The sequence below is a fragment of the Thunnus albacares genome, chromosome 4 (genome assembly GCF_914725855.1).
Source record: "Thunnus albacares chromosome 4, fThuAlb1.1, whole genome shotgun sequence".
Lineage (NCBI taxonomy): Eukaryota > Metazoa > Chordata > Actinopteri > Scombriformes > Scombridae > Thunnus > Thunnus albacares.
Window position 1 is genome coordinate 24,218,416 of NC_058109.1, and position 21,554 is coordinate 24,239,969.

The window sequence follows — 21,554 nt, forward strand, 5'->3', positions numbered from 1 at the left end:
TCTATTATCTTTCATTTCCAGACTTTCACTGAGCATTCAGTTGTAACTGAACATGTCAGCAGCCTCCTCGGCAGCTCATGAAGCAGGAAGTGTACAGGAAGTGCGGATAGTCCAGCGGCAGCCTTTGCAGGAAGTCATTCTGCAACAGCAGCACACCATTTGGGAGTGCTGATGCACTTCGCAGAGAGAAGTTCATCAACAAAACAGTTACACAACTCATTTTAACATGCCACACCCCAGATATTTCTAATCTATAAGACTAAATACATATGTTTGTTGTGTCAGGACCTAAACACTCGGCACACAAGCACTGCTCCCATCTCAGAAACATAATCAGATGCCTCTATTATTAATGCCTGTCATCAAGTGTGTCATTAAGAGGAGTCGTGTTATTGTTTGGAAACCAGGATTAAGGAGTGTAGCAATGGCAACCTCACTGACTTATTTGTCCTGCAGGCCCGGTCCGTTGGCCACAATCTGCTTGCAAAGCCTCTGAGCCTATGGAGCCTGATTATGCAACAGACCAACTGTTATAAACCAGGTGATGTACAAAACACCCAGAATCACTTTCTTTAAGCAAACATCTGCAGTGTATCCAGGATGTTACCACCAACTTTCAGGTCTCATTTCAGAGGTTTCTGTCCTCTAAAATGCAGTGACACATGCACATACATGTACATGCACACAAGCAGTGCTAGACAGACAGCAACTCTTGCCACAAAAGACATTTACATATAACTGTTAGGTCTAATGCATTTGAAGGGCAACAACAAAAAAGAAACCATGTGACCATCAGGGCGGCATGAAGAGGAAGTGATGCACAGCTGCGGACGGCCAACATGGGCATGTACTCTGTTACATTTCCTGCTCCTCTTCCCTCGGTTAAGGCCAAATCACTGATTAGAAAGAACTTAGGCTGCAAGCTGGCAACTCCCATAAACAAAGCAAAACTGCTTTCACTTTTTCTGGCCTGTGACTGTGAATCTGCAGCGAGCTGGTCGGACTCGGAGGGGTGAATGTTGAGACCAAGTGTAAGAATGCTCTCATGAGGAGATTACATTGCAGCACTACCCTGTGACCAGTACAGCACATTCTGTCGGCAGATCAACTAGTCTCACACACAAAAAACACAATTTCCCACTAGAGTCCAGCCATTTTAAAAGGCAACCCCCTGGGGAGGTGTGTAACCCAGACAGAGCCTGTGTGGCAAAACTATTAACATACACAGGAAACAGACGAGACTGGTAGCCTACACAGGACATACGTCCAACAACAAAACACCACCTTTTTAAAGTCCCATTTAAAGCCTTTGTGTATCAGCTGTGAGGCGCCCCTTCCGCAGTTGTATTCCGCTACTCCTGTTTTGTTTTGAAGCCTGTGTTTTGGTAATGGGGGTGGCAAAAGTCTGCAGCACATTTATGGAGTTATGAAAAACTATGCAGGACAGTGTTTGATCGAACCAACATTTCATAAGGGAACAAATCAAATGGACATGATATAATAGCAATTTGAATCGGTCGATCAACATGTTAGCAGAGTACCAAAGAGACAAAAACAAATCTTTTTCCTCAGCTGAGCCCTTAAGCCAAAATGCTCTGCGTCATAACTGTCTAAAATACCCCGGTCATCCCCCCTGTGGGCTCTAAGAGAACACTGAATATTTTGTGCTCTATTTGCAGTTTTTTTTTAAAAATTCAATCTCCTCACTGTCATCATTTCGAACCACAAATGCATGAAACACACAGGACTCCTTGCTGATTCCTCGGGTCATTTGTTTTGGCAACAGAGCTCAAATTAGAAAGAGAGGAGAGCCTTGAGGAAAGGACTGCTAAGGTGAGAACATCTACCGGCAGTCACAAGGTCAAAGACCACAACAGCACTAAACAGATTTGTCTTTGTGTCTATTTATACACAGCTATGGAGGCTGACTTAGCACTTTGGTGGAAGACAAGAGTCGCTCGCCTGTCTGAAATGAGTAAGCGGCAGGGCTGCAGCAAGAGAGAGAGAGAGAGAGAGAGAGAGAGAGAGAGAGAGAGAGAGGAAAGAGCAAGGGACAAAGATCAATATGCAAATGAAAATTTACACACTGCTCATAACTCTTGTGTGAAGTTACACCTGACGTACATGCAGACACACAAAAGCTGAAATATTGACATCTATAGTAGCACATGCACGCTCAGACCCTGCCCCGACATAAAGCTTTCAAACCGGGGAAAATGCAGCACTCAACATAAGATCAACGACATGGGGAGGCACAAGTGAAGTGAAACTGCACTCATATCTGTGTGTGTGAGTGTGGGTGTGACTGAAGGAGTTTTCTCGTTCTTATTGGCTCGTTTGCATCAGACTAAGCTTATCCCGTAAGTGAAGGCAGCTGTATAAAGATGCAGCAGCCGAGCCGGGAGCGATGTAACGACGGGCCACTTAGTAGGGAGTTACATTACATGCATCTCGTCATGTTTGACTTGACTGCAATGCAGAACCATTGACTTTAGTGTGTGTGTGTGTGTGTGTGTGTGTGTATTCACATCCATTCTTCAGGCGGTCAGGTCTGAATGCAGGATTGTAGGTCATGTCACTGGTTAGATGGACATTGTTTAGGGGAGGCAGTGCAGACATTCAGGAAATGGATGCTGGCGACTCAGACTGTGTGTGTGTGTGTGTGTGTGTGTGTGTGTGTGTGTGTGTGTGTGTGTGTGTGTGTGTGTGTGTGGTTGGCCCTCTCTACAACCTCATTGCCCTCCACATACACACACAAACACAGAAATGTAAGCTTTACGGAGCCTGCCCCAGGGCAGGACAACATGGGAGCAATTAAACACTGTCCTCTCTTATCAGTGGCTGACTTTCAGGGAAAAAGAAAAGGACGCTCGGCGGTCATTGAGAAAACTGTCGCTGCACGGCAGGAAGTTATCCTTCTCCACATGTTTATTTGCGTGCTCCCCATTTCCTGTCAAACGCACAGACACTTTTTTGCCGCCACTTACAGGGTATGTAAATACACACGCCGATCACACATGATGAAAAGGAGCAGCGCCAGCTCGCCCACCAGTGTAGTGGTCTAATTACACAGACGCAGACGTTTAATTACAATGTGTAATTCGTACTAATACTGTAGGTTACTGCTGACTTGTGTGACACGTGTTGATTTGTTCCTCCTTTGCCAGGCGTGAACTGCAAGTTCAGTGGATTATAGCAACGAAAATACACACTGATGATTCTGTCAGTGCTGCATCACAAAAAAAAAGATGCAGACAACTAAACACACCCTGTAGTGGTGTCTGTCACCTTCTCTCATTCGCTCACACTCTGACAACAAGGCTCTGATTTGCTCTCCAGACTTTAATCAATAACATCAGTTGAGCAGCAGCCACCAGCTGTCTCTGCGGCTTCTCTCTTCACCTTTCTTTTTTTTTTTTTTTTTTTCTTTTTTGTCAACACCACCTACCCTACTTCCTGTTACTGTCGCTGTGAGCAAGCACAAAAAAGATTCACTCAGCGGCTGATTGACAAGTGACTCTGAAACCTCCCCTGAGGGAAATGGGGCCATCTTAAAAGGCTTGCTCTACTGTGCCCACCCCCCATCCTAAACCCCCACTAACTTCAATCAATGGATCCCAAACAGGGGTCCTCCAAAGAATTCAATCAAGGCCCCATCAGAATGAAGAATAGTTAGATATCACTGTTACTCTGGTCCCTATACATTAGGAATGGGATATGTACCAAGTTTTATTCTTTCCTGCAATACTCAAGGACAACAGCTGGATCATGTAGAGCAACCAGGATTCAATAGCTGATGTACAAAGGCTGTGAGAAGGACAGAAAGTGGGCCAGTCAGACCACCGACTCAGCCTCACACACTGTCAAATGAGCATGAAGCAGCCCCAACCACACTCTAGTCAATTTCGGAGGCTGCCACCCAGCACGTGCCCGCACATGCACATTTATATGATCCCTCTGCATCTGCATTTAACCTTTGCACACGCATACACACACACACACGCACACACACACAAACGACAGTATCTCCTGATATGAATTCAAAAGCCAATGTGCTGCCCGAGCTTTTGGGTGGACCTCCAACAAAGGCAATGACACAGCTCTGAAGGAGAGCATCTCTTTGTGCTCATTTGCAGAGGCAAGGGGGGGGTGGGAGAAAAAACACACACACACCACAATTTTCTGCTTTTAAAACATGGTGATGGAGCTAACTCAGACGCACACATATAAGGTGTTCACTATAGACAGTGTAAGGATAGAGTGAGACTGCAGGTGCTTGCCTGTGAGAATAATAATACAGAAATTGGCTTGGAGAGGAACGCCCATTCTCCTCCCTGCACCTGGCTGCAGCTGTCCTTGTCACTTCACCCAATGTTAAACCCTGAATGCAAAACCGCTGCTTCACACAAAAAAGGGCTTAATGCTGTGGAGAGCTTGTGCCTCCCAACATGAAAACAGTCATATGGATATAGCGTAGCACTCATACATGTTTTGCCTTATCAATACTGTGCAGAGCACCACCCATGTATTACAAAACAAGGTGTAATACTCTTGCACTGTACAGTAGCTCTATCACCAGCGTTATCCTTAAACAAGGGGAGATGCTGAGGAGTGTTAATAGTAAAATAAGGCTATAGGTGTGTAGGATGCTTTTAACTGGAGGCACAGACACAATGTTGTCTGCTAAGGTCGGCACATTTCCAGAAGACAGACGTCGGAGGCTTACCTTAACGCAACCTTCACACAGCAGTCACCCTGGCTCGCCATTATCGCTTTCAAGCTTCACCAGTATTTGGGCTATGTCTGGTTCTCAGTGTGTGTAAACCGAGCGCTGCTGCGGCATGAAGGAGCAGCGCGGCGGTGCTTGTGTCTCAGGTCAGCGGGAGCAGCCGTCAAGACCTGCCGGCGGTGAGCTGCCTCATCGGGACTCCTTCTGTCTTCTTCTCCTCCGTTGTGGCGATCATTTCTGGCTCACTGGTGTTTGTCATATCGCAGAGTTTAACCCGCTCCTTTTTTTTCTTTCTGTGGTCTGTCTTAGTCGCTACATCCTGTTTAAAGTGCGTATGAGCGAAGCGTATGAGCGCTCCTCAACAGACACACCGCTTCTCTGAGAGAGACGCGATCAAGCTGAAAGCGCGCTGAGACAGTGAACTGGAGGGGGTAAATGCTGACTTCAGGGACTGTCGGAAATATTAAATTCACCGTTGGAGCGCTCGTGTAGTAGGCTATGGCCCTCTACGAAATACCTCCCAGCAGCTATCACTTCGCCACGAGGCGTTACAGAGGATAATTTCCAGCAGAAAAAAGATATTAAAAGGGAAAAATGTGAACAAATCATTATTTACTACTCCTCAACTAAACCATAAACCCATCACCATGGATACATATAGCCCACTGGATGCAATTACAGCTACAACCATAAGTTGATGAATCGATTAGTCAATCGACAGAAAATTAGTCGTTTTGAGTCATTTTTTAAGAAAATACAAAAATTCTCCTGTTCCAGCTTCTTAAATATGTATATTTCCTATTTTCTTTAGTCTTCTGTGATTTTAAACTAAATATATTTGGGTTATGGACTGTTGATTGAGACAAAACCAGACATTTGAGGTTGCATGTTGAGCTTTGGGAAAAGATTGATCGACATTTTTCACCAGTTTCTGACATTTTCTGATCAAACAACTAATCGATTAATCGAGAAAATAATAGTTTAACCGATAATGAAAATAATCGTTAGTTGCAGCCCTAGAGGCAATGCTCGCTCAAATGCTGAGTTATATTATGCAAATATGAATTAAGTGATGTGCGCATATGGGCAAACAAAGGCAGTGGGGGGAAAGTAATCAGATCCTTTATTAGGGGTGTGCCCAAATACAAATATGTTATTCGGCAAAGCACAAATAATGGGTTTTTTTTACGAATATTTGTTTCATACAAATATTTTAAAAATTATTTGTTTTCGGGAAGAAAAAAAACCCATGTCAAATACCAGTGCGTAGGTTGGTTACATCACTATCTCAGTCTTTCTCCTCTGCTCTGTTGTTACATCTATCAGCAGGTCTCAACGAGGGGAGACACATCCACCTGCTAGGTTGTTTATTCATGAACACTTATTGTTGACACTTTAGTTTTCTAAACTTAAAAGCATAATAAAAACAAAAACAGGATTTTTAAGCCTCTTTCGACTTTTATTCTAATACAAATACAAATTTTGCTGCCTCAACAAATACAGATACAAATACTGGGCTCTCTGCACATCCCTATCCTTTACTACGTTTATTTATTAAGTAATTTAATTAAGTAAATGTATTTTAAAAGTAGCAATACTTACGATATGACAAACTCCTAAAATTCCTGTGTTCGAGTTAAGTGAAAGTACTTAAGTATTATCAACAAAATGTCCCCAAAGTATCAATAGTAAAAGTACTCATTATGCAGCAGAAGTTCCCATCTTAGCTGGTGGAGTATATTAACAACATTTTAATGTTGCAGCTGGTCAGCTGTCCCTCATCACTTACATTGTATGTGCATTTGGGGGGGGGGGGGGATAAAAAAAAAATGTGAACCCATCCTTCAATCTGTAAGGAAACAAGTAACTACATCTGACAAATGAATGTAGTGGAGTTAAAAAATAACATAATTTTTGCCTCTGAAATGTAGTGGAGTAGAAGTAGCATCATAAAACTGAAATACTTAAGTACTGAAACTGTACTTGAGTACAGTAATTGAGTAAAGGTACTTAATTACATTCCACCTATGCACAACGATCAAATATACTATGGAGTAAAGTGCTGTTTTTTTGTTTTTTTAACTTCCCTGCACGTTCTGTGATAGTACAATAATACGAGGAGTCCTTGAAAGCACCATAACTGCATTCGATTGACAGGCACTATGGCCAACTGCTGAATTAAGCCCGCCCTCATTGAGCTTCACGGACCAATCAGAGGGCTCAACAGGCCTGTGCGGCCCCGCCCAGCCGCACACCCACCACCGACAGTCGAGACCACAAACCTGCAACACGCTGACTGCCAGCGGCGACATCTGAGGTCCGTTAAACTGCTATAAACAGAGAGAGGGACTGTTCCCATGACGGAAAGGAGGGGCCACCACTTTAAACACCTTGAGGTCAAAGGTTTGCACTCATGCGAGGGTCATTATGTTCAAGCTGAAGATGGTGTTAATTTGTTCTGGTCTGGATGGGAAGTTACACTCTGCTCACTTCCCTCTCCTGCTGAGTCACAATTCTTTAAAAGGGGAAATTAAAGTCCTTTCTCTTGAGTAGGGTCAAAGTGTTGTTTTACAATGTCTTCTCTATTTTTCCATCCATACTTTGGTCTTTTCAATTTGTTGTGGGCTTATGCCACAAAATTTTATCTGTTTCTCTTCTCAATTAAATTTCCTCTAACATGGTAATACAATAAGGTTACTGTACTTTATATGATCAGTGCAAAGTGACTTAACCACATGGCCAGTGACACTACAGCTGTCCACTGAGGTTGGCAGTGTTTTTTGTGCTGACAGGATTCAGATCTACACTTGAAGTATTGGAGGAAACTTCAACTTCATCATCAGTGACTCAACCTCTGAAGTGAACAGATCAGAGCCAGTTTACCAATGACATGTCGTGTCTGAACTGCAGCAACTCATTTCCCAATACACATACGCAATTCACTTAACTCTTTCACAACTGCAGCAACGTACATCTTTATCTACTGGAAATGGCTTTCCTGTTTATTTATATAATAGATAACCCAGCTCTATCATACTGGTGAATGACAATCAGTTCTCTATCTGCATGCAAAATAAAGTCCCTGCACAGTCACAAACAACAATCACTTTTATGTTATGAAACACACTCCATGAATGGTTGCAGGAACTATAAGCTCCATGCACTGAGAAGCTTATGACTGTGTGTGTGCGTGTGTTGGCGTCCCAAGGACCAGGTGGCGATGTTAGTGCTGCACGGGCTACGTTCCCCATCGGAAGCAGTGCTGGATTCCACACAAGATTAACATCCAGTTATGTGGATAAAGCTACAATCCTCCTAGATCTGCTGGGAGCCGGCCACCAGCCACCTCCTCAGCACTTTACAATGTGAAAAGCACGTTTCGTAACCGTACTGTGTGGGTTTTAAAACCCTGAAGATATTTTAATATTGTAATTGCCAAACTGCAGCATAATCCCTATATTTAGGGCTACACATCGTCAAAATAACAGCACCCTAATTACATAAGAGGCATTCAAATGCAATCACTCCAGATGCCTTCAGGTTCTGTCAGTCACAATGAAGTCAGCAATTCATTCTCCAGCTTGGATTTGACTCTTTGCCTCCTCCAGCGACAAATATACACACATATACACGTAAATCCACTTCATGGATCTTATTTGATGGTTCCTTTTCTCATTTCTGCAGCGTGTGATTATATCCTGACCTAAAAACATGAAGATGACTCACAACTTTAACGTGCCACAATCGCTTTCTAGTTTTCAAATGTTGAATACATCATTTTAAAATAAGATCTAATAACTAAAATCATTCACTCCCAATTCCCAATACGTCATGCTACCATATACTCAGTATGTTGTATAAACCTCATATATCAGCCTTGTGTATTGAATAAAGCAAAAGCTAAGATGCATTCAATGCCAGAGAAGTCCAATGTTCTCTTTCACTGCTCCAACCAAAGCATCATGTTGCTTTTTTCAGTGAAAGCGAGACGGAGAGAGCGAGATGGAAGATGAAACTGCACCCTAATGTATTCTCCATCCTTATTCTTTGATGTGTCTATAATCCCTCACATGCGTTTTCTATATTTGACTTTGAAGCTCCATAAACTAATCCCCCATTCTCTACCGTAACAAAACCGCTTGAATTGGCCAGGATTGTGCAAAAAACACACATTTTGACTACTCACTGACTGGCGAGTCAGTCAGTTGAATTATACGCAGTTGTTTCACGTTTATTTTTGTGCCTCTCTCCATTTCCTTCACAGTGGGGATATGTGGCTGAGTTTAAGAAGTGTGCGGGGATGTTTGATGGTGTGTTACAGAGGAGCTGCTTATGTGTTGTAGATTTATGTGTGTCAGCTGCAGCAGCACAGCAGAGCAGGTCCTTGCCAGTTCTTGGCAGTGCTGGACCCCCTGTAGTGCCTTGTCCCATCACCCCATAGAGCTCAGCTTTCACTGCTTATAGAGGAAGTAGTGAAATTACTGAATTATATTGCAATTCACAAATATAATGTGTTTGTTTCCCTATCTCGATATTGACAGTGTGATGATAGTTTGGGTATTGTTGCATGCACGTAACATTTAAAAGTATAATTTGACATTTTGGGAACAACACTTAGCCGTCTGGTTTTCTTGATTAGAGAACAATGACACTCATGTCTGCACAGTAAATATTCAGCCTGTTAGCTTAGTTTAGCATAAAGACTGGAAGCAGGGGGCAAAAGTTAACCTGGCTCTGTTCAACTTAGGGCCGGTCAATATATCAATACTATATTGATATTGTGATATGAGGCTAGATATCGTCTTAGATTTTGGATATCTTAATATCATGATATGACATAAGTGTTGTCTTTTCCTGGTTTTGGCTGCATTACAGTTAAGTGATGTAATTTTCCGATTATTTATCAAAAATCTCATTGTGTCAATATTTTGTGAAAGTACCAATAGTCATCCCTACAATATTGTCGCAATATTGATATCGAGGTATTTGGTCTAAAATATTGTGATATTTGATTTTGTCCGTATCACCCAGCCCTAGTCCAAAGATAACAAAATCCATCCAATCCACCTCCAAAATTCACAAATTAACTCTTGATATCTCATTCGTTAAGTCTTGGAGTCTTGACGTCACTCTGAGGTTGCCAGGCAACCAGCAGAGACTCCAGAAACTGGCTGCACCCAGCGAAGAAACAGTTCCACATGTAAACCCTGGAAAACTGCAAATTGTCAATTTTGCACTTAAGGTTTTTATACACAATTTTCTCATGTAACTCTTGGCAAGAAAGCCAATTTGTGTATATCTTTAAGAACATTATGTGAAAATTCACTGCTCTTTTCATTCAGATACAACAAATCAGCTAAGAATATTGTAAAATTTACAGAAAACAAGCAACATTTAAACTGTATCTTGATATGATAATATGTAGTCTGATATTGATAATATATTGATGTAGCTTCCAGGTTTTCCACCACTTCATGTCACTTTTGTGCTTATCAATACTGTATTTAAAGAATGAATGTACTTCAGTCCTGTACAGCCTGGTTGTAGATCATATATGCATTCACACACAGATCACCAGTCATCGAAGAATATAACAGTGGTGAGCGATCAGCAATGAGTCATGACCATGATCCACTGTATAGAAGACCTATATTTCAGCTTCTATCCTCAGGCTACATGCTGACCCCATACTTGCTCCATCTCTGCCCAGGCTCTGATGCTTCCTGCCGGGCTGTGACTGGGTGGAGGCTGGGGGGTGGCTCATAGTGGCTGCTGTAGCCCCAGGGTGTTTCAGAGAGGTAGTGACACTCATTGACTGAGTTACTGCTGCATCACAGGACTTGAGGCCGGTGTGTGTGTGTGTGTGTGTGTGTGTGTGTGTGTGTGTGTGTGTGTGTGTGTGTGTGTGATGATAGGAGAAGGTCAACAAGGAGTGGTTTTTCTCTGATCCTCTGCCCCAAATCTCACTGCATGCTGCACACACACACACACACACACACACACACACACACACACACACGCACAAAAGACTAATAGAGACCATCTGTGTCAGCTGACAAGAGAGGAGGTAGAGACCCCCTACAGATCCAGGAACAAGACTGTGTTATCTTGACTTTTCTAGATATGAAAAATTAAAATTAAACATTAGAAAATTAAATAAATGATACTAAAAATGTTGCTATCAGATCTGTTCACATACAAAGTATATCCTCAATGATCAATACATGTTACCCATAGCACTTGTGTGTGCTAATGTTTATAATAATGCACATAGGTAAAAATATCACAGATTTTTGAATTCAAGAGAAAATATAATTCCTGAGATCAAATGAAATAAGATTCTAACTGAATTCAGCTCTGCTTGTGAGAATCCATTAAATATTACAAGCTAATTTAACTAACTATAGTAGTCAATGAATTAGTAAATTTACCTAATCTATTCGTGTGCTCAACTTATCTTACCCCATCACCTACCCTCTGGTCTCTCTATGGGCATCCTGCACCTTGTTTCTATGGAAACAGCCTCTGAAGAAGGCAGGCATAAAGGGACAGGAAGAGATGCTGAAATGGCAGAAAAGCTTCTTTGTGCTCACAGAGGGTCTCAGAGCACAGAGCGCCTATAGAGGGTATAAAGGGTTAATGGCACACACATACGCACACACACATACACACACATACACACAGCTTCCACCTTAGGCAAAATGGGAGATAAGGAGCATCACCAGACTCCCTAAATCCCCTTGGAGCCATACCACCAGAGCTCTATAGAAAACTTTTACTAGGACACAAAGTTTTGTTAGTATTATGTTCAAAGATTTGTTTTTAATATATATTTTTTTTCTTTAAAGACCGGAATTGTGATTTTCTGTCATTTTGCTGTTATGGACAATTATAGCTGTTGTATCCACTTATGAGTACTGTGACTAACATGTTTGCATTCTTATAAAAAACACTCAAAGTATATAAAAACACAGACACGCAAAAAAAGTGTGAAATCCCGAGCTCACTTGCGTCTGCAAACATCCCACTAAGACACTCACACTCTCTCCATCTCTCTCTCTCTCACACACACACACACACACATGAAATCTCACTCCATTCTGTATCGGAAAATTGGATTGCTGCTCCCGAATAACTTGATTATGAACAGCCTCCCTCTCACACTGGGGCGGTATCACTTAATAAAGCTAAGTGCATTGACACACTCATACACACAAAGACACATGCACATACACCACGGCAGATCTATATATCAACCTATTACATGAACCTGTTTCATTGAAAAATTAACTGTAAAAAAATTATTAACTAAAACTAAGCTGAGAGAGAATATATTTATACAATAAAACAATTCTCTGGTCACAAATCAGGCTCAAATAACCCATCATTCAATCAACCACATGCTTATTGCATTGAAGTATTGGCTGATTAGGATCTGAAGGCTACCTAAAGGTCAAATATGTCAGTATTTGGCATGCAACAGGGCTTCTTTAAGTCAATACATTCATGTGTTGTCACAGCTAAGCAGTATGTGGGCCAACAAAGCACAGAACAGGCATGGAGAAACATGTGATGATGGCATGTGTTATGTTACAGCATTTTTGACACTGCTTTGGGAAAAACATGATCTAAAGGTTTTGTTGTTTTGTTGTTGTTTTTTTTAAATGTAATGGCCTATTAGAAAGAAAATGTGGGTGTGCAGTATTTGAACAAAACCATACCTGCACCACTTTTTCACTTTCCTCAGCTATCTCTGAAAATGTAAGTAAAGGCGTCCAGAAAAACCAAAAGATATACAGTACCAGTCAAAAGTTTGGACACACGTAACCATTCAGGGGTTTTTCTTTATTTTTACTATTTTGGACATTGTAGAACAATACTGAAGACATCAAAACTATGAAATAACACATATGGAGTCATGTAGTAAACAAAAAAGTGTTAAACCAAAATATCTTTCATGTTTTAGATTCCTCAAAGTAGCCACTGTTTGCCTTGATGACAGCTTTGCACACTATTGACAATATCTGAACCAGTTTCATGAGGTCATCACCTGGAATGGTTTTCAATTAACAGGTGTGTCTTATCAAAAGTTAATTGGTGGAATTTCTTGCCTCCTTGATGCATTTGAGATCATCAGTTGTGTTGTGCTGAGGTAGTGTTGGGATACAGCAAATAGGTCTATTCGACTAGAGTAATCCATATTATGGCAAGAACTGATCAACTAAGTAAAGAAAAACGACAGTCCATAATTACTTTAAGACATGAAGGTCAGTCAAATTTCAAGAATTTTGTAAATTTCCTCAAGAGTGGTGGCAAAAACCATCAAACACTGTGATGGAACTGGCTCTCATGAGAAAGGAAGACCAAGAGTTACCTCTGCTGCTGAGGATAAGTTTGTTAGAGTTACCAGCCTCAGAAATGTCCAATTGACGGCACCTCAGATTAGAGCCCATGTCGGTGCTTCTCAGAGTTCAAATAGCAGACACATCTCAACATCAACTGTTCAGAGGAGGCTGCATGAATCAGGCCTTCATGGTTGAAGTGCTACAAAGAAAGAAACCACTACTGAGGGGGACCAATAAGAAGAGAATTGCTTGGACCAAGAAACACAAGGAAACGGACATTAGACCAGTGAAAATCTGTACTTTGGTCTGATGAGTCCAGATTTTAGATTTTTGATTTCCAACCATTGTGTCTTTGTGAGACGCAGAGAAGGTGAACGGATGGTTTCTGCATGTGTGCTTCCCGCCATGAAGCATGGAGAAGGAGGTGTGATGGTGTGGGGGGGTTTTGCTAGTGACTCTGTGGGCAACTTATTCAGAATTCATGGCCCACTTAGCAAGCATGGCTGCCACAATATTCTGCAGCAACACGCCATCCAATCTGGTTTGTGCTTTGTGGGACCATCATGGGGACAATGACCCAAAACACACCTCCAGGCTCTATTTGACCAAGAAGTAGAGCGATGGAGTGCTAAATCAGATGACCTGGCCTCCACAATCACCTGACCTTAACCCAGCTGAGATGGTCTGGGATGAGTTGGACTGCAGAGTGAAGGAAAAGCAGCCAACAGGTGCTCAGCATATGTGGGAACTCCTTCAAGACTGTTGGAAAACCATTCCAGGTGACGACCTCATGAAGCTGAAAGAGATATTGCCAAGAGTGTGCGAAGCTGTCATCAAAGCAAAAGGTAGCTACTTTGAGGAATCTAAAATATGAAAGATATTTTGGTTTGTTTACTACATAATCCCATATGTGTTATTTCATAGTTTTACAGCCTTCAGTATTGTTCTACAATGTAGAAAATAGTTAAATAAAGAAAAAACTCTGAATATGTTGGTGTGTCCAAACCTTTGACTGGTACTGTTCATTGCTATTCTTTCTTGGGAAAGTTGGGAAAATTTGACACACATTTTTTTAGTCATCTAATCAAATTTTGACTGATTGTTTCAGAGTGTTGTTTAAATAAGCAGATGTGAGATGACTGCTGGTTTTTCAGAGGGAATTATAAACATATTTTATAAAAATATGTTAATATATGAAGGAAATGTAACATCCTCCTGTAACATTGCATTTGAACATTTTAACACATTTCTACATTTCATTAAGTTACTTAGCAGATTTAAACTTTACATACAAATCATCAGCTTATAAATACAATGTATTGTGTGGTAGATTAAACTACCCGGTATATAACAGGATATGAAGTAATTCAAATGAGCTCCACCTGAACCAGCTACAACCTTAAAATGTTGCTTAAACGTGAATGCATCAGCATTCATAAAACGACAGTTATATAATATGTATAATATACAACACTGCCTGCATAATAACAACTTTTACTTTTGATACTTATGCTGTACTTTTCCTTGCGTAAGTTATAATTTTTCATGCAAAACTTTGACTAGCAGTTGTGTATTTTTACAGCCTTATATTGCAACTTGTAGGTAGCAGGTTTAAATCCTGTCAGTTTCCTTTGGATTTACTACATTTTACTGGTCAAGTTGTCTCTTTACTTTTCTTACTTTATCTTAGGACATGTGACCAAAAACATGAAAACATAACTACACAACACAACTTGGGATTTGTCTGTGATTCATTGGAAACTGGTTTGAACACCTGTGATATGTTGATACAGTTAAACTGCAGCTCTGTATCTCCATCTAGTGTTAGACTGTAGTACATACAAGTAAGTTATTCAGACCCTCACAGTTTCTCTACAGGCTCAGTTTATTCAAAGAAGGCTGTGATGAATCCCACGTTAAATCCATTAATTTACCTCAAGGAATCTTGGAGTCTGGATCTGTATGCACACAGTGTTTTTGTTATTTCTTATCAATGGCAAATTGAACTTGATTAATTTTTTGCAATTGAAATATAACAAGTATACATCTGTAGGCTAAAAAGGGTCTTATCTGAACAGAGGCCCTATGATGCAAAAAACATTTCAAAAAACACCTTTTGCACCTTTCAGGGCACCGTAATTGAGTTTTAACTAATCACATAAAGTCATAGTGACTTCATGTGATGAAAAAGAGGAATTCATGACACATCCAGCATAATTGAGACATGCATTACGTAAGGATATTCTTTTGTACCCTTATTATAAAGTCTTATAAAATTTGTTTTATCCATTTTTTTTTTTAAAAATCATCATATTTCAAAAATGGGGGGAATCCAGTTGGTTGCAATCTGCAACCTCACCGCTAGATGCCACTTAATCCTACACACTTGTCCTTTACAGTCATATGCACGCTTCTTGTAAGATGTTGTAAAACTGTCTGAGTTTGAAGTCCCAGAAAATCTGAATTGTCTATGTTTTTAATATTTGATGAATTTAAATCATTTACACTTAAAATATTCAAAGCAGTTGCTATATAACATTTTGTAATGAAACACCTTTTCAGAAGAAACGTAAAAAGTTCTCTATAATTTCATTTATTCTACAAATCCAACCAATCTGTGTTTTGCTTTTCCTCTTTCCTCAGAGAAGCACTTTGTGGATAAACATGAGGTCGAGCTGATCCGGTTGTGTTTTTTGTTTTATTTTTATACTCCATTGTAATACGAAACATCATGTTGGGCTATTAGTGTAGTCTTCAGTTTGTGTTTTTTTGTGCTTTGTGTGTTTTTTCAAATAGAAAGAATTCAGTCTATTGTACTATGTATGATGAAATCTTAAAGTTTGATATCACATTGGCAAAGTGATGTATGTATTTGTCTCAATAAAAAAGTCAACCTGCTGAAGTGTAATGATGACATCATGTTCCGAAGATCCTTTCTGACATGTGCAACTCTTTATGATGTCATGCAGACTGCTTACCTATCAAGGGACTAAACTCTGTAAGTTCCAAGCTGGAATCCCACAGAGACATATCTCTCAGTGAAACCACAGCGTCCACTAGACAGAATCTACAGTTCGAGCACTACGAACACGACAATACTACAACTCCAACACCGCTACACCATCGGAATTACGGAGAAAATGGAGAATAGCAACATCTCAAGACCTGAGGTAAGAATTTTTCGACAGGAAATTCTTTTAGGCAAATTTTTTGATCTACTTATTTGGGCCAGACAAGTTTTTCTGATTTCTTCATCTTCTGTCTAAAGCTTGCACAAAAATCATTGTGAATATTTTTCTAGATGAGGGATGGATTTTCAATAAACAACCCACATTGTGATATTCTAATATGTAGTTGGGTGCTGTGATATTTAATGTCACCATTGAGTGACTTTATTTAAGTGAAGTACAGAAACTATATTTTAGTGTAGTTTGACAGACTGAAACTAAAGAAGACACATGTATTTAGTATTTGAGTGAGTAACGTATTTTGTTGCATGAAAATTGTAGTTGTTAAGGCTTCAAATAAAATATGAAGACTTTAAAACAATGAGAAATGCTCCATATACATATACTGTGCAGTGCATGTACATGCTGTTTTGAGAATAATGATTATCATTCAAGGTTTGTGTGGCAACAAATAAGAACAACTGTAAAATCATTTCTCACATTCAACTGTATAAATAAGTATAAAGACCTTCTGTCTTTTTGTGTGTATCCAAAGTTAGGATGGGACAGTATTTTTACCTGCATGTACATTTCTGTCTTTCAGACACTCACACAGCGCCAGGGCTCTGCCCGACTAAATGGTGCGGCCCATGACAGCCCAGCTGGAATGGAGAGGGAGAGCCTGCGCACTCCCAGCAAAGTCCTGCAGGCTCTGCGAAGAGCCCTGCTGGACTCCAAGAATGAAAACCAGCAGCTGGCTGAGGAGATGACTGCTCTGAAGGAGCAGATGGACAGCAGAGAGATGAGCTGGGAGAAGAAGCATCACGAGCTGCTTGAAGAAAAAGAGAATTTGGCCAAAACTCTGTTTCAGGCCAAAAACGACATCAAGGGCATGATGAATGCTGCGAAAGAGAGGCAACAGCACTTTGACAATCGGTGCAGGGAGATGGACTTAATAATGACACAAAAGGAGGAGGAAGTCCACTCTATGAAAAAGAAACTTCACCTCCAGAGACAGGAAATAACCAAGGTCATTAAACATTGGACAACTGAATATGACCAGGTTACTAAATTCTGGAAAGAGGAACATAACAAGATATCAGCGGCCTGCGAAAAGAAATCTGCAGAGCTGGAATCTTCATTTGAGCGGACAATCGCCAAATTACATGCAGAGTGGGAGAGCAGGTTTGTTTGTCAGGAGATGGCCGCCACTGACCTAAAAACGGTGCAGGAGGACCTGGAGCGAAAAGTGCGCCAGGTCACCCTCGAAAAGAGTGATCTGATAGCAACCATCAAGGAAAATAAGAAGGCTCTCTTTGACAATATGGTAAAAATAAGCCAGAAAGAGGTGGCCCTAAGGAAGAATGACACGGATTGGAGAGCAAAATATGACACTCTAGAACATCAGTTCGCAGTGAAGCAGACCAGCTCCGAGAAAATGCACCAAGAAATTGAAGATGAGTGTCGCCGGAAGTCAAGACAAATGGAGGAGGACATCAAGCTCCTGATGCAAAAAAATGCTGAACTTCAGGTACGTCACATCAGCTGATCATTTTGATTTAATAATAACCTGTTGGATTCACTTTGTTTTAGATTTAACCTTTAGACACACAAAATACTGAATTATATGCTGTCGCTGTCTTTTCAGGAGCTGGCCAGTAAAAGTGATAAGGAGAAGAAAAAAATGAGGAAGGAGGAAAAGAAGGCTCAGAAAGAAACAGAGAAGAGGCTGAAGAAGGAGAGGAAAGAGGAGGAGGAGAGAGAGAAGAGAGAGAAAAATGAACATGAGAGGAAGGAGAGGGAGAGATTGAAGAATGAAAAGAAAGAGCAGGAGGAGAGGCAGAAGAAAGACAAGAAGGAGCAGAAGGAGAAGGAGGAGCGGGAGAAGAAAGAGAAAAAGGAACATGAGAGGAAGGAGAAAGAGAGATTGAAGAACGAAAAGAAAGAGAAGGAGGAGAGGGAAAAGAAGGAGAAGAAGGAGAGGAAGGACAAAGAAAAGAGAGAAAAGAAAGAAAAGAAGGAAAGAGACAAGAAAGAAAAGGAGAGAGGGGCAACTTCCTCTTTCTCTTCCTAATCTCCCCCAACCCCTCCTCGTCCCTTCAGCCCTACGCCCCCAAACCATGCTAACCTCCACCCAACTCCAACTCCTTACCACCTCCTCCATCCAGACTCCCCCCATCTCATCATCTCATCCCCCATCTCCATCCATCCATCCATCCATCCACCCTTTGTCTCCCTCCTTCTCTCTCCTCTACAAGGGCAACATGGTGGACCAGTAATAAAGACCTAATCTCTCCCAACTGCTCGTCCCTTCAGCTCTACCACCCCAACCATGCCAACCTCCACACAACTCTTTACCACTTACCACCTCCTCCATCTTCCCTCCATCCAGACTCCCCATCTCATCATGCCAACCACCCATCCATCCACCCTCTGTCTCCCTCCCTCTCTCTCCTCTACAAGGGCAACTCAGGGGACCAGTACTCAGCTCTGCAGCCTCACAGAAAGAAGAAGCTGTTGTCTTCTTTCTGTGAGGCTGCAGGTAAACTAATCATACTGTCAATATAAATGTGACAAGAGAGGCCCTACCGGTCAAGGCAGATGGCCGCCCACGTAGAGCCCGGTTCTGCTTGAGGTTTTCTTCCATTCAAAGGGGAGTTTTTCCTTACCGCTGTCGCCAAGTGCTTGCTCATGGGGGAATTGTTGGGTCTCTGTAAATTAAAGAGTACGGTCTAGACCTGATCTGTGAAAAGTGCCCTGAGATAACTTTTCTCATGATTTGGTCAAATATCAATAAAATTGAATTGAATTGAATTGAATTGAATTGAATTGAAAGGTTCTTTATGCAAAACTAGTTGATATTAGAAAAAAATTACATGACAATAAACTTTGCGTTTTGGTTCTACTTGATCTGCTTAATTGCATTGAATTACTGTCACAAGAGCTCACTCAAAGCATTCTTCAAGGTTCACATCAAGGAGCATTCATTCCTCCTCTTCTTCATCATCTATCGGGTTCATACACTTCACAGAAGTAATAAATGGTCCTCAAACCTTTTCAAACTAATTCTGTTTTCTTTTTGTTACATAAGTATTCTTTGGTCTGCTAGTCGTTTTCCAGAACAGTGCAATTATTCTTTTGGCATGAGAGCCGGAAACAAAATTTCCTATCTTTGTAAGCCAACCTGAAGTTACAAGCTACAAATGACAAGTTTTACAAGACTACAAGAAGACCAATTTTGACCCTGTTTTTACGGCTGATTCCGACTGGTCAAACGTAGAGTTAATCTGTCCAATCAGAGGGCAGATGGTTCTGGTTGATCATACTATCAATAAAAATGTGACAGGAAAGTTTTTTCCAGTGCAAAAATAGTTGCCAGTAGGCTAGTAGGATAAATTCAGGGCCGGCCCGTGGCATAGGCCACATAGGCAGTGGCCAATAGAGGGAGGGGGCACCAATTGAGTGGGAAGTGGGTTTTTTGTGTTTTTTCTTACCAACAGGTATGCTTTTATACAGCTTTTGGAAATACATATATGTTCTCCCTTCTTAATGGTTTTTCTGTCTTTTTCCCCATTAATTTACATGGGTTTTCATCTGGTTTGATTTTTCCAAAGCTTTACTGTTCAGTCAGTTTTTGCACAATAGCCACCAAACTTCATGTGCTACCTCAGGCAATGCCACCAAACACTCACTGAGTGACACCTTGACCCCCACTTGCCTTTTTGTCAGTCTAATTTGAAAGAGAAAATTTCTCTGTGTTTTGAAATAACTGACTTGACCTTTTGTTCTTTATAATCATATTGAGTATATGTATGCAAAACAGAGCATGACCTGGATTAGGTCTTTAACACTGGATTTGGAAATGGTTGTTAGAGACTCCATCTGTGTCACTACAAGGCTCTTTCCTCAGAGAAGCACTTTGTGGATAAACATGAGGTCGAGCTGATCCAGTTGTGTTTTTTGTTTTATTTTTATACTCCATTGTAATACGAAACGTCATGTTGGGCTATTAGTGTAGTCTTCAGTTTGTGTTTTTTTGTGCTTTGTGTGTTTTTTCAAATAGCGACGTGCTACGGTAAGCGTATTGTATCATTTCCGGTTGCCGACTGTGTCTACTGATAGCGTTGTTGCTGCTCTCATCTCAGTTGACTTTCCTATATATATCACATTACTGTGGATTAATTGTGGATTAATATCTGCTGTATATTTAAACTTTCGCTAGTTTTACACAAGCACTCTCAGCGCTTTTCTCTTAGCGACTTTTCTCGCTAATCGCACAAGTTGTTAGTCACTTTAGCTCTGCAGCTAGCACTAGCAGCTAACTTAAACTAAGTAGTTAGCGATGGCTTCTCTCTCTCTCTCTCTCTCCTTCTCCTGCTCTCTCTTGCTCGGTGTGTCAAATGTTTAGTTATTCCTCTGCCTCCTTTAGTGATAGTGGTAAGTGTAATAAGTGTAGTTTATTTGCAGCACTGGAGGCAAGGCTTAGTGAATTGGAAGCGCGGCTCCGCACCATGGAAAAACAATCAGCTGCTAATATAGTTAGCCAGCCCCTAGTATCCGGTGCTCCCACTCCCCCGGCAGCTCCCGAGCAGCCGGGAAGCCAGGGCGGCTGGGTGACTGTCCGAAGGAAGCATAGCCCTAAGCAGAAGCCCACGGTTCACCACCAACCAGTTCATGTTTCTAACAGATTCTCCCCACTCAGCAACACACCCGCTGAGAAACAAACTCTGATTATTGGCAGCTCCATAGTCAGAAACGTGAAGTTAGCGACACCAGCAGCTATAGTTAAATGTATTCCTGGGGCCAGAGCGGGCGACATTGAGTCAAATTTAAAACTGCTGGCTAAGAATAAATATGGAAAATATGGTAAATATGGTACGATTGTCATCCATGTCGGCGGTAATGACTCCCGATTACGCCAATCGGAGATCACCAAGATTAATGTTGAGTCGGTGTGTACATTTGCAAAAACTATGTCGGACTCCGTAATTTTCTCTGGACCGCTGCCTAATCTGACCAGTGATGACATGTATAGCCGCATGTCACAATTCAACCGCTGGTTGTCGAGGTGGTGTCCAGCAAACGATGTGGGCTTCATAGATAATTGGCAGACTTTCTGGGGAAGACCTGGTCTGATTAGGAGAGACGGCATACATCCCACTTTGGATGTAGCTGCTCTCATATCCAGAAATATGGCCCAGTTTATTAGTAAACCAAAACCATGACAACCCAGAGTTGAGACCAGGAGGCAGAGCTGCAGTCCTACACGCTTCTCTGCGCTTCCATTAGAGCAGTTACCCACCCAAAACCACA

At 41.3% G+C, this 21,554-nt stretch overlaps 2 protein-coding genes across 6 annotated transcripts in view; one reads left to right on the forward strand and one right to left on the reverse strand.

The window, feature by feature from the left end:
• The window catches only part of kif21b (kinesin family member 21B), a 66,062-nt gene extending 60,922 nt beyond the window's left edge, over nt 1–5,140 (reverse strand). For all 5 annotated transcript variants that reach the window (XM_044349018.1, XM_044349017.1, XM_044349015.1 and 2 more), the window contains exon 1: nt 4,727–5,140. In XM_044349018.1, the coding sequence (XP_044204953.1) occupies nt 4,727–4,767 (41 nt within the window). In that variant the 5' untranslated portion in view covers nt 4,768–5,140. The remainder of the gene's footprint in view (nt 1–4,726) is intronic.
• A 10,967-nt stretch (nt 5,141–16,107) lies between these two features.
• Nucleotides 16,108–17,696, forward strand: LOC122980629 (nucleoporin alm1-like). The gene is made up of 3 exons (XM_044348836.1): nt 16,108–16,244; nt 16,846–17,648; nt 17,690–17,696. Exons 1-3 carry the CDS (start codon nt 16,215–16,217, stop codon nt 17,694–17,696), a joined length of 840 nt encoding a protein of 279 aa, XP_044204771.1. The 5' UTR covers nt 16,108–16,214.
• Nucleotides 17,697–21,554: the final 3,858 nt, after the last annotated feature.

What these genes read in the sequence shown, in the direction of transcription:
- LOC122980629 (XM_044348836.1), top strand. Translation starts at nt 16,215, where the DNA reads ATGGAGAATAGCAACATCTCAAGACCTGAG. An exon ending in GCAACATCTCAAGACCTGAG is followed by an intron (nt 16,245 to 16,845) that starts GTAAGAATTTTT and finishes TCTGTCTTTCAG; the next exon opens with ACACTCACACAGCGCCAGGG.